The sequence below is a fragment of the Prinia subflava genome, chromosome 4 (assembly GCF_021018805.1).
Source record: "Prinia subflava isolate CZ2003 ecotype Zambia chromosome 4, Cam_Psub_1.2, whole genome shotgun sequence".
NCBI lineage: Eukaryota > Metazoa > Chordata > Aves > Passeriformes > Cisticolidae > Prinia > Prinia subflava.
The window spans coordinates 19,876,767-19,890,006 of NC_086250.1; the positions used below are offsets into that span (position 1 = coordinate 19,876,767).

General features: G+C 43.9%; 1 protein-coding gene across 2 annotated transcripts in view; it reads right to left on the reverse strand.

Annotated features, from left to right (window-relative positions):
- The window catches only part of SYN3 (synapsin III), a 246,575-nt gene that overhangs the window by 152,616 nt on the left and 80,719 nt on the right, over positions 1–13,240 (reverse strand). For both annotated transcript variants that reach the window (XM_063395769.1, XM_063395768.1), the window contains exon 3: positions 4,082–4,139. In XM_063395769.1, coding sequence (XP_063251839.1) covers positions 4,082–4,139 — 58 coding nt within the window. The remainder of the gene's footprint in view (positions 1–4,081; positions 4,140–13,240) is intronic.

A 13,240-nucleotide genomic window follows, 5' to 3' on the forward strand; every position in this document is an offset into this window, starting at 1 on the left:
AGTTTTCCTTTCATCACACACAGACCTGTCAGACTCTACCTTTTGAAAGGAACATTTTTTGCCTCACATGAAAATACCTCTTTAGGGCAGGAAGTACAATGGAGCTGTAATTCATGATTTGTATTACAATTATCTTCTGTGACTGCCAAGTACAACTTTTTTCCCGACAAGGCTGCCAATGGAGTCATAATCTATACCACAAGACTTTTCCAGAAGCATGTACAGAGGAGTTCACTGAATAACCATTCCCCGAAAATAAGCTGAGCAGTGGGAACAAGTAAATGAGCTGTGCAAGAAAAATGCGTGTCAGATGGACAGACAGACCCACCTCGTCACAGCAGGAAATGGTGGGAAGGAGAGGGGTGAACAAACAACAGGAATAAAAATGTAGATGGACCTTTTGCCTTCAACACTCCCCTTTCACACTTTTCACCCCATTCCACCATCAATTAGCCAATGCTAGGATAGATGTCTCTGAACATATTAAAATTCCTTTGGGAAATATTTATAGAGAAGGTACTCTGAAGGTGGTGGATTCTTTTTAAGAGGTGCTGCTTGCTCTTGCCTGCTGTGCCCCTCATTGGTCCATGCAGGGCCCAGGACTGGAAAAGCCCATCAGAGTCATAGAGTCTAACCCCTTAGCATCGTACTTGCACCAAGGCATTTAATAAAAGCACTCATGTCTCCTTTATCCTCTGTTATGGCAGGAGAAACAAACTCAGCTCTTCCAGTCTCCTCTCATTAGCCAGATCTCCATGGCCATCCCAGTGACCTGCTCTGCACATCTCCTGCTTTGCGGATGTCACTCTTCCAGACAGGTGTCAGGTGTCCCCCTCGTCTGCCCACACCCTGTCTTAGGCTGCAATGCAAGGTGTAACCAGAACACCTTGGTCTTTTCAAACCAAGACACCCTCAGGGGCATGGTCTGTCTGATGGGGCTGTGGCTCTCCAGGTCTCCCACCTCTCTCGCCCTCCTCTGCTTGTCTGTGGATGTGCTGGGGATATATGGCCACAAGGCATTCCCCTTGGGCATGGGGCATGTTGAATGCCCGAGGACACCCCACACAAGGTATTTTATGATCCAAATGGAAAACCCCAGAAATCCTTAGAGCACAAAAGATTTAGTTTCCTCTGGGATAGCACAAAGAGGATGGGGAAGGAGGGGCTGTTTCTCTCTAATGAAGGAAAACATCTGACAGAGCATAAGGCCTATGGTATAATTCTTCCTCAGTATACTGTGGTTCCTTAGTGCCTCCTGTCCTCTGGCCAATGAAGAACTGAGGAGATAAAAACAAAATTGTTTTTGTGAGAGACTAAAAGTAATGTGGTCCTCTCCCGTGGCACTTGAAGATTCTTCTTTATGTTCAACTTAGCCTTAGAGCCATTTATTCAAACTTATGCTTTTCATTTTTAAAAGAACTTTTTTAGTATTTGTATTTCTAGAGAAAAGAACTGGAGATGCACACACTGCAGTTCTGAAAGCTGGAAATCACCAAGCAAGTAAAAGCAACAACATGGATCAAAATCTAAGCAGCTTATTTTTAGCATAAAATAGATATAGTATTTTTAGACTCAGCTGTTCTCTTAAAGCTTAGAGCTTTACCCACACTGAGTAAAACTTAAACCATCAGGTTTTTAATCAGAATAGGTCAAATAGATTTTCACTTTTGGATCAGTGTTTCAATCAGTCTCATGAATGCCTGTCATTGCTACAGAAGTGGAAAAATACCCAAATAAGCAAAATGTAATCCAAAGTGCCTCCAAAGAAAAAGGGGCCATGACTCAGGAGAGCACTTGAACTGGCTTTACACCACCAAAGCCTTTCACCTCCCTCCCTGCAGCCAGCAGGAAGAAGGCAAAGGCACTGCTTGCCTGGTTTTACTAAATTGTGGACAATAATAAATCCTTCAGCCTTTAAAGCACATTATAAATGTGCTTTCAGTGTCACACAGACGATCAGAAGAGAAGAAACAAAGGCGGAGAACAAAGTCAGGCTTCACGTTCGTTTTAATGAATGACAGGAGAGTGGTGCACACACCACAGTGTCCCTGCCAGCTCTCTCCTCATACACTGGCACCAGGTGATGCCCAGTAACTGCTGTCTCTTCTTGGGAATAATGGATGTGAAGAACTAGGGCCTGGGGCTGCTATCAAGGTCATACAATTCACTCAGAACTAAAGAACCAGAAAACCTTGTTTGGGAGTCCATAAAAAATATTTTCATACAAGCTAAGATTTGCAGAAGCAGCTCCCTGAGCAGCAGTATGGTATTTAACAGTCTCTTCCCTGTGCATTACCCTAATATGAACTGGATTCAGCTCTTGCAAAAACTCAGTATCTTGAAACATCTGCCTGTTTCTCAAATACAGCCGAAGTGAACCAATCCTTTCCACAGAGCTGGGTGTGGGGGACATACAGAGCAGGACAGCATGATCACATATGTCCTGCATTCCTCAGAGGAGGGGGGAGGCAGCCTGGAGAGCTGGTAGGGGTGTACAAACAGATTAGATAACCGACTTCCCACTACTGGGAGAGGGAGAGACACTGCTGCTTTCAGCACTCCTGCTCCGTTACAAATAGGTGATGTCATGACTTTCAAAAAATATCACCTACTATGCTGTTCTGCTTCCCCCACAGATTGCTAAAACGGCATGCTTAGAAAGAATTAAGATGTAACAGAGATGGATGTGAAAGAGGAGGAGAAAAAGTTCAAACCAACTACTGAACATCCTGGAAGAATGGCAAAAGAGGTCATGGTCAGTAAAAGTAAGGCGGTGGCTTTTTCCCAATGTGGTTTTTCAAGAGTATTTAACATTTGGATATTTCCTTTCATTGCTTTCTGCCATTCAAGCTTCTTTGTTATTTAGCTTTTCAGATCAGAAGTGGTTTTTCTCCTATAAAATAAAAAAAAAAATCCTAAGGCAAACTGTGTTTCTGGCTGAGTTTAAAAAGTGTGGTTATCTGAAACAGGATCAAATGGAAAAACGAAAAACTAAATGAACTTACTGAGCAGACCACATGGTTCAAGAAGTGCCTAAGAGTCAAACTCTCTGATGGAGAGTTTATTCAGAACTGAACAGCCAGGTTAAGGCTGTGCACCATGGCACAGTCTGTGTGCCACTCAGGGGAGAGTTACAGGAGTGAAGACTGGTGAACTGGGAACTCACAGACAAAGATGTGGACCATGTTGATGAACACAGTTATTTCTCTCTCCTTTTTTTTTTTTCTCTTTTGTAAGAAAATTGTGGGAGTACATTCATTTTTCAGGTAGAGAGGGTCAGCATTCAGCTTTAGGGGACCTGTTCCTACAACAGTTTAGGCTCCTGGACTGCATGAGAAGAGGTGAGGAAGTTAGGAAGGCTCCAGATTAATAGGGTAGGGGCAATGAATGAAAATAAAATATCAAGAAATACTGAGCAAGGATGGATGGACAAAATAAGAAGGGACAAAAAAGCCAGAGTCTGAAGGATGCAGTGCCTCTCTCTTGAATTTAACAGTAGGCAAGAGGGGCCTGGGGTCAGATTTAAGGACTGCCACTGACAATGCAGCTTCTGTGTTTCCCTGGAGAAATAGTGATCCAGAGGGGAAATGTCATAATCCCTTCTCCTTCTGAGGTCTGGAGGAGCCAGGACCAGCTCCCTGCCCACTAATGGAGGCTGGGCTGCCTGATATGAGTGGCAGGGAGAGGAAAAGTGGAAATAGCCAGGATCTTTGTTTTCCATTCCTGAACTCTCCTACCCACTGGGGGCTTCATTCCTTGGGCAATGCTGCAGTCACTGTGTGGGCATTTAATGAAAGCTGCAGGGGCCTGGCCATGGTCCTCACCAGTGAAACTGCACTATGGTCTCAGTCAATATGGGACTCTTTTGACAGACACTACACCAACACACAGAGCAGGGGACAGACCCCAACATGAAGAGGCTTCAACCGAAAGGAATGTCTGGTGCCAAGGCTAACAGGGAAGCAGAATGTGTCCAGGCCCAGTGGAGCAAATAAAACAGGCTATGAACCTCAATACTGTTTCTGGGACAGATGTCCATGTCCACATACGTTCCTTAGAGAGAAATTCACTTGTCACTGACCTGCTCCACTCGGATATCAAATTCTCCATTCACCTTCTTCCCCTGGAAATATTTGGCCCTGCAGAAGAAACAAGAGAAACAAACATGGTTAAATAAGATTTTTGTCTTTCATTACATACTGTTTTGCTTCAGCATTTCCCTATTTGCTGAAGAATTTCTATCCAGGTCACAGCATGTTTTTGTAATTCCTATCTTCTTTTAGCTTCTGTTCTCCAGGAGAAACTGGCCAAGCCAGATGAAAACCACATTGGAAAGTTCCTTCAAGGCTTGTTACTTTTTCATTTAATTTTCAAACTGAAAACCTAATGTTCTCCTAATCTTTTCCAGGGATTCCTTGCTATATCTCATTTAATACTCAATCTTTGTTTTGTAAAAGGAGAGCAACATATGGCACAGCATCAGGAATTTCTTCTGATGTTGAGCAAGGAGCTTTATCATCACAGCTGAAGTACTTATGAAGCCTGTTCTCATGCTCTCTCATTCCAGAGCTGCTTTCCACTTCTGTTGCTTTTTGCTGTTGATTTGGGGAGACTGTATTTGCATCTCTACACTGTCACTGATGAAGGATCTCTTCTCCTGAATTGAGAATCTGTGTTTGCTTTGGTGTTGAACACAGCTGTGTGAAGAACATACACCCTCTACCACCTCTGTTCCTATCTCCCCACACTATGCAGACAACAAAGCACTTCAAGAAGTTGTTCATGCAAGAGGAAGGCTGACAGTAGTGCTGGAGAAGAAAACAGAGGAAAAGGATGGGCAGTTTAGCTTTTTGTATTCATATTTGTGTATAATGCTCTCTATATTCATTGGTCAGTGGGGAAGTTGCCACTATAAATTTCCCTGTGAATATTTCTCCCCAATTCTTCCTCTCACCAAACAAGCTTGAGAGAAGAAAATATGAATTCATTTTGCCAATCCTCCTCCCCTATAATCTTTCTGAAGGCCATGTAGGCTCCAAAGGGCTCTTCTATTTGGAAAACATTGAAAACAGTTTAGAGCTGTTTTCAGAGACAAAGTAACTCTGGATTCTGTTTCAAATGGGCAAAGACAGGACAGAATAATGAAGGGAAATTAGGGGGAGTCAGCTTTGCTCCCTATTTTTATAGTATAAGAAAACAAAACAAACCCAACCAAAACAACCAAAAAAACCCCACAACAAAAAAACCCAACAAAACAAAACAAACAAACAAACAAACCTGGCTCACATTTTTACTATGTGTCTATTTGTTACAATAAAAAAAGGAAAGAGAGTAGGAAGGCAATTTTCCCCATGGCTGAAGGACACCAGTTTATAGCTGAATGCTCCCCTCCCACAGAAATGTGATGTGTAAATAAAAAAAATTGTCATTCTGATTCAAAATGAAATCGAAATTTTTCACTGTGATAGAAAAATACATTAAAAATGTCAAAAGCTTTCTGCTCAGTTCTAACAAGGGCATCTGAATGCTGTATCACACTTCCCTTCCCAGACAGTCCATCCATCAGCATGGTGCAAATAGGAACTCTGCATAGGTGAGGGACAACGTAGAAGCCAGGTGTCACCAAGTGCAGATGACTCGAACAACCCCTGTTTGATATCACAAACAGGTCTCTGGCCATTTTTCCTTCTTGTTTTGAATTTATGAGCATTGCACATAAAAAACAACTCAGCAAAGAAGTTAAGACATCGTGCCTCTAACAATAAACAGGAACTCTAAATGCACTTAATAATTCCGTAAATTTCTGAAGGCATGGCTCAAGAGGGTCTGGCAACATTTCTCACTCCTAAACATTGGGGATATTGCTGGAACCAGTGACTTCTTAGAAACTGCAATAAGCTTTCAGAGGGCTCACAGGAACTGGTCTGAAATTTGAGGCACACTATTCCCTGGTACAAAACAAGTTTGGTTTTATTCCCAGCATGCTCATAATATATATTCCTTACCCACATTTATGGAACACACTTCCTCCCTCTATGGTCTCTCCTCTTTGTTGACCAGCTGGTTGCAAACTCCTTGGTGGTGCTTTGCTTCAGCTTGTAATGAAGTGTGATTGACCACAGTCCTCAGCCTGGTTCAGATGCAGCAAAGAAGCTTCCACTGCCTGGGCCAGGAAAATTGGCCTCCACACAGTTACAAAATCATCTTTCTCCTCTCTGCAGTACTGGCTGGGCTTATGGATGGTCACACTGAGGGTGCAGCCAGCATTAGGAGTTGTTGGAGTAGTACAAGGGACTTCCGCTTAGACACTGTGACCTCTCCATCTTATCCCTCTTTCCAGGCAGGTTGTCTCATCCAATGTCCCTAGAACTTTCCTTTAATGGTACAATATATCACTTTCTTTCCAAGACAGTCCCCCAGGAAGCATAACCTTCTCTGAGTGTCTGTGAAGACTACAGGTGCCAAGCAATTTGCAGCCAAGGATTTTGGTCCGCTCATCATTTTGACACAGCCCAGGGTAAGAATAAAATGTTTCTTACTGAAATAACTCAGACATGGATGGAGTGATGTTTTCAATTCTCACCTGGGATTTTTGAGCCCCTGGGCAGTAGAGGCTGTCACACTGAAATGAAAAATGGCCATAGCATCCTCCTGGATGCCCTTACATTTCAAGCAAGCTGGAATCATTGCTGATGCTGTGGAAGCATCATACCTCTTGCAAGAGAGAGACTCTTTTGGTCAGTTCTGCTCAATGTCTGAAGTGGCCTGTGGTCCTCACAGTGGGCATGACACAGAGGAGAGGAAGACCATGCTGCTGCGGTGGGGATGCATGAGGAAGAGAAATGGATGTTTCTGGCAGTCTCATGGCTGTACAAGATGTTTGTGGATGCTCTCTGCCCCAAAACCACCTGAGCAAGTCTCTTCCAGATCTCTGTCTGGGACCTGACTGCTGCAGAATGATCTAGGCAGCTTGTAGTCCAGCAGAAGAGCTGTGCCCAGAAGACCAGTCCAAAAACTTTCTGGAAACCCTGGAAGTGTCCCCACTCACCTTCAGCATTGCCTGCTCCCAGTGCTGAGAGGAGCAGCTCAGGGCCCCAGAAGGGCTCAACATCCCCAGCTTGGGACACTGGGCAAGCCACTTGCCACACAGACCCACCACCTCTCCCAAGCAGTCTGCAGCACTGACCACCGCTTGGCTGGCCACCCCTTTTTATTTTGAAGCATGTCAGATGTTCAGCTCAGCAGAGCACAGGGTTGTAATTTGGCTAGGCAGGGTGCAGATGGGCTGGTGCGGTTGCTGTGATCTCAGTGAGTTAGCATGTAAACATGTTTTGACTGAAGAAAACTGCAGGGCCATGCTCAAGAGCTGTTCCTGGGTGGGATTTATAGAGCTCGCAATCCATTTAAATGTGGCCCCGTGGACTGGGAGGGAGGAAGCACTATGATAAACAGCCAAATGTCTGCCCTGGCTTGCAGGAAAGAAGCTTGCCTTGGACCCCTCTGTCTTTCTGATTAAGAAGCTGCATGCTCTGGAAAAGAATGTATTTTCTGGGTGCAAAGCCATCAAACAAAAAAAAAAAATTGCTTTCTGCCTGAGCTCTGACATGATTACAGGGATGTAAGAAACCCAATGCCTCTTCTTATGAAATATTCTGGAAAGGATAGAAGTTTATTTTGCAGAGATATTCTGTAAACCAGCCCCAGTCTGCCTCAATTACCATGGTTGGAGGAAGCATATCCTACAATTTTCTGTCAGCTATGGAGTGTACCTTACACAGTAGCAGGGAATAATAAATGATCAATTCACCTCCCATCACCTGCCTCAGGCTAATTCACAGATTTTCAGATCTTCCTAGGAGAGACCTCAGTGGAACAGCAAATATTGGAATGCAGTCATGGAAACTGGGAAACCATTCCCCAGATGAACTAATAAGCCTGAGTCCAAATCCCCTGTGATGTGAGTGAACCCTGACTCACACCTGTATCACTGTTCAACACAGGCCTTGAGCTACAAACTCAAGAGATGGCTTGTACCTTCAACTCCAAAACGAGCTCTCCTCACTGAGAGCATGCAGAAGGACACTAGGATATTGTAATGGCAAATTCCTCCACGTCCTCTGACTGAACTTGTGCCTCTGGATCAAGACATAGGAAGAAGCAGGGAAAGCCAAGCCAAACTTTGCATGGAAACCACTTCTTATCTGGAGCAAGAAGCAGCCTTTCCTATGCTGTGGAGGGGCCAGAGCAAAACATGAGGAAGAGAGAAATGCATAGGACTCTTGGGGAGAGGTGGGCAAAGGAGTGGGTGGAAGAAAGAAGGAGAGGAGTGGTAAGAGACTTGTGTAAGGCATCCATTGGTAAATTCTGGAATTACCTGAATTATTTCCCCAGTATAACAATATGCATATTTCTCTTGAGCCCTTTCGAAAACAAGGCATGTAATTTCTTTCTGGATAATCCAGGAAAAGGCGAGACTGAAGCCCCCTGGTTTGGGTGTGGGGGCACCCCCGGAACGGTGGGGAGGTGGTGAGCTGCTGTATAAAATCCCCATGTCAAAGGGCCTGGGGGCCCAAGTGATGCACAAGGCACTCACTGTATGTTGGCATTGTCTCCTTCATAAAAGGGGCTGGGACTGGGAAAAAGGAGGCAGTTTCCAGGATACTGGCCAGCAGCTGCTGGAATGCCCCACCCCCCACACACACTATAAGGGCAGCAGGGAGAGAAGGGGGAGGAGAGATGCATTTGTGCCCTTTTTTTTTTTTTTTTTCACGGGTGAAAATAAGGAAGATTTTCCTTTCAGGAGCCAGTTCTCACCCACTCCACCACTTTTCTCCACTTTAGAAATTCTCAGCCCGTACGTAGTAAGGAATTTTGAGATGGTCAACTCCTGACTGCTCAGGGCATAGCGATGGGAAAAATCACTTCATAAATGCTGAGGTCTGCAAACTGCAGGAGCTTTTGTCCACATCTACTTTGGCCCAGAGACCTTTATGCAGTGTTCAGCTGTGAAATGGACTGGTTGGTAATTAATACTCATTCTGCAAGAGTACCTTGGGGCAAGGGGTGGGGGTGTCAGAATGGTGAATAAGAGTGATGCATGTGTGCTTTGACACCTCAGAAAAAAAGGTTTAATTAAATTAAAAGTTAAATGGACCAGAGGCAAATGCAGAAAGAAAGAAAAGGTATCCACAATTTACATAACGACAGGGAAGGACTAATGAGTAAATCTCAGGTTTGTCGTGGGTCAAAAGATAACCTTAAATACACTGACATTTTGCCAGGAGTTCCACAGAAGTTTCAGCTCCATCCCTGGGGCACAGCAGTGCTGTGACCAGCCCTGTTCCTCTCTGGGGCAAGATCACCTTGCCCTTGGTGCTGTCACCACCTGACTTGCAGTGGCCACCACAGGTGTGTCCCCAGTGTCCTCGGTGGGGCTGTGGAAGCAGACTTCTTTAGCTGCCTTCTGGGAAGACCACAAAACCCAGCCCACTCTGGTGACTGTAAAACAGCCCCTGAAACATTATTAGCTGTGGGATCACATCAAGGGAAGGAACTCCTCACCCGAAGGGGGTTGTGCTGGGCTCCGATGGCGCTACGGCTTAGGGCTTTTTTGGATGGAGTCCTCCTGGTGAGATCCTTGATGAGATCTGAGGTCCCACCCTGCAAGGCTGGGTTTTCTTGGCTTGAATGCAGATGGAAAGGGAAGTTTTGGGGCAGCCAGGGAGAAGGGTTTTTAAAGTCTTCTTTTGTGAGTCCTCCCTTTCTGCAGGCCAGTTTTCCGGGGAGACCTGGATTGGCAAGCCACCAGCACTTTAACAATCGCAGACACAGCCGTTCAGGCCACTCGTTCTATTCAAGGAATTGTGGAGTCCCACACAATAGTGACCTCTCAGCATCTTCCTGTGCCACCTCCTGCTCATCAGACAGGGGTAATCAAAGCCATCCCCCCAACAAGAGGAGAAGCACCAGTTAGTGCAGCTCTGTTGCTTTTGGGCACAGCTTTTTGTGCCTCTCTGAGCTGCCAGAGTAGGAAGGACACTTTGCTGTAGGTCTGGTCCCCCACCCAGGCTGTACTGTGGTCACAGTCCTCCTGCCCACAAAGAGCTGGGGGTAGGAGGGTAGGGGTGGAGGTGGGGTGCTGCATTAAGTACAACATGAGGCAGCAATTTAATTTTGTGTATTATCAAAACAGTGCATTGCTGGGACATTTCTACATTGCTGAATCTAAATAATAAGGCCTGGAGCTGTTTGCAAGGAGTATCCCTTTTGCTGACGATTCTGCAATACTTTTTCCCCACCTACTTCAGTTCTCCTTGAATCTGAGGATCAGTAGAACTGGCTTAACTTGGACCAACCCTGGGGCAGGGCTGTGGACTTTCAGGCAGAAGAAATCTGGCTCACAAATCTTGAGAAACGTATCTGAGGGTTGGGTTTGTTGGAGGTTTTTTTTTTGTTTTGTTTTTGTTTTTTTTTTTTTGTTTTTTTTTTTTTTTAATATGTACAGGACATTATGAGGTTAAATTCTATGCATTTGTAGGAACTCTGGTAAAGTAATTAAGGACCCAGATTTGACTTGCATTAGCATAGTTATAACCTGGTGGGGAATGTTTTCCATATTCCTTGTGTCTATTTTTGTAACGATACTAATCCTTTACATTTCTGTATCACCTTTCATTTAGGGGGACTAGATCCCAAGATACTTTACATGTGCAGGACAAAAATACAGACAGACATGATGGTGCTATACCGAAAACAGACTGGAAAGTGATGTGATAAATGCAATTTCTTGAAAACTTTTGACAGCCTTGCCTTCTTTTCACCCCTATGTCTGTATGCTAGGGAATACAGAAACTCCCCATACTGCTCCCAGGTGTGCACATGTGCACAAACACACACACTCATTTAACACAAACTTGCCTCCACTTTCTGCTTTCCACTTCTCAAAAAGTAGAATTTGACTAGAAGTGTAGGAACAAAAATATTTGGTCCTGGGTAGACAAAGCTAAATGATGAAAATATAGGGGCTTTTAAACCAGATTTGTGAAAACATGGATTTTGTATGTATTTTCAAATTATTGCTGCATTTTTGCACAGAACTTGTGAAAGCTTAAAAGCTCACCATTGTGTAAAAAAACCTTATTTGTAATATTCTATTGTCAGTGACCACTATGTTAGATGTTTTGAGACTTTCTTATCAGGAAATATAGACAAAAGTTTGCAATTTTACCAGCAAATTCCTAAGTTCAAGCCTAAACTCCAAATCTTCTCAATATGTTTCAATGAGGTAGGTACAGAAATATTCCTCTTTTGGAAGCCTTGGTGCACCACCATCAGCCTACTGAAAGCATGAAATGACTCATGACACTCATTGACTATTTTTAAAACAAATTCCTTGAAAAAGCCCCAGGATTTAGGAACTCCCATGTTACTAAAATTTAGTATAACACTGTTATTATTTCACAATCAAATTTTTAGCCAAATGACATATTTAGGGCTCAATATTTTCATGTTTCAGAAGTAAAAATAGTTTTCTTTTTGAAAGAAATTGATCATTTCCCTTGACCAGTATAAAACAGTAATCCTGTCAAGTCAGTCTGTAATTAAACCTGAATCATGCCGTTATTGTTATACAAAGAACCATTTCAAATGTTTTAAGAGGATTTCATTCAGTGTTAATCACGGTTTCTCTCTTCCTTGATCTTAAAATTTTTGGAGACAAATTTTTCAGGCAGATTTGGCTGCAAATAAAAGGGAAGAAAAAACAATGCAGTTTTGTGTCTCCTAAAATATCCTCCCTGACTTATTTTTTGATGAAGCATTTCACAATCCTCACGTGTGCAACTGCTTCATGCAGGGCACGTGTATTTTGGGCAAGGCAGCAAACAGAGCACTTTGAGTTCTGGAAACAGCCTGAAATGTGAACAAAACACACTAATGGCTTTGAAAAGCCACATGAGCTGTTTCACAAATGTAACTTAGATATCCAGCAAATGCAACAAGAACAACCTTGTTATGCTGTCTGGTCCAGAAAGCAATGCTTTTAGCACGTGTGGCTAATAGGAGCCTTAGCTGTGCTTGATCGCTTCCCCCATAAGCTGTTTAAACATGAGGCATTAGGCTGGAAAGCTGAGCACTTTCACAGAGGATGGGGGTTAATAATTCACAGTGCAAAATCCTATTTGATCTGCTGAGAAATTCAATCCAGCTAGAGCATAATTTTGTTTAATAGCATGGTGGGCGAGAAGTTGCCAGAGGTGGGATGCTTCCCTCCTGGCTGAGGTCAGGCTGCTGGAGCTGGCCCATGTGCCACCACCTGGAGTTCTGCTGTCCCCCTTCCTCATGGCCCTGCTCCCATTTGCTGTATGTTCAACACATGCACACGTGTGTGTTCATGTCTGAGCTCCATTTTCTCTGGCAGCTGCTGTAGGTGAGTTGTGGATGCGTTTTTGGAAGTCTCCCAAGGCACAGATACTCCCAGTCCACCAGAAGGAGCCTCATTTCCAGGTGGAGCCTCCCCAGCTGAGAAATGTGCCAGTTATGACAGAAGAGAAGCCAAGCTTTTCCCTGGTGTGTCGATGCACAGGTACATTTACTGCTGTGCATGTCTCTGAGGGCTGCCTGTCAAAGCCAAGAGCACAAGGAAGCTGTATAGGTAGGATTTTCCTCTTGTGCACATCCTACACATGGCAATTCACTGCCTTCTTCCTTCTAATGTCTAGAGCTGCGTCTTTGAGGAGAATGGAAAATTTGTCAAAATGTTGCCACTTTAACAGAAAGCTGGGTGAGTTCCCTTGTTCTCAATAGAATGTACCTTTCTTTTACTGCTGCTAATGCAGAAAGCAGCTGATCATGTTCTGTGGGACTCACATTGGTTTTATTGTACTTTGCCTCTGGAATAAACCAGAGCATATTGCATGTCAAGAATGGCAAGGATTTTATGGTGGAAGACAGGCTACAGATTCCCATGGATGCTTTTTCCTTCCTTCAGACCTTTGAGAGAAATTTAGTGCTATACTGTGCCATCAGAGACATAATAGGTCCTTGAAATTAGAAAGGATTGCCATATGTCACTTTAAAGTGCATTCAACATGCACGTGCCTATTTGGGTTGTTAAAGCATTTCTTCAAGCACTTGTGCAACACCTCATCCTGACCCACAACTGCAGCCCTTTGCTGTCGTACAAACAGTGATGATAAATACATGTCTGGCTTGGCAATATTGCTACAGTCTTCAATTCTGA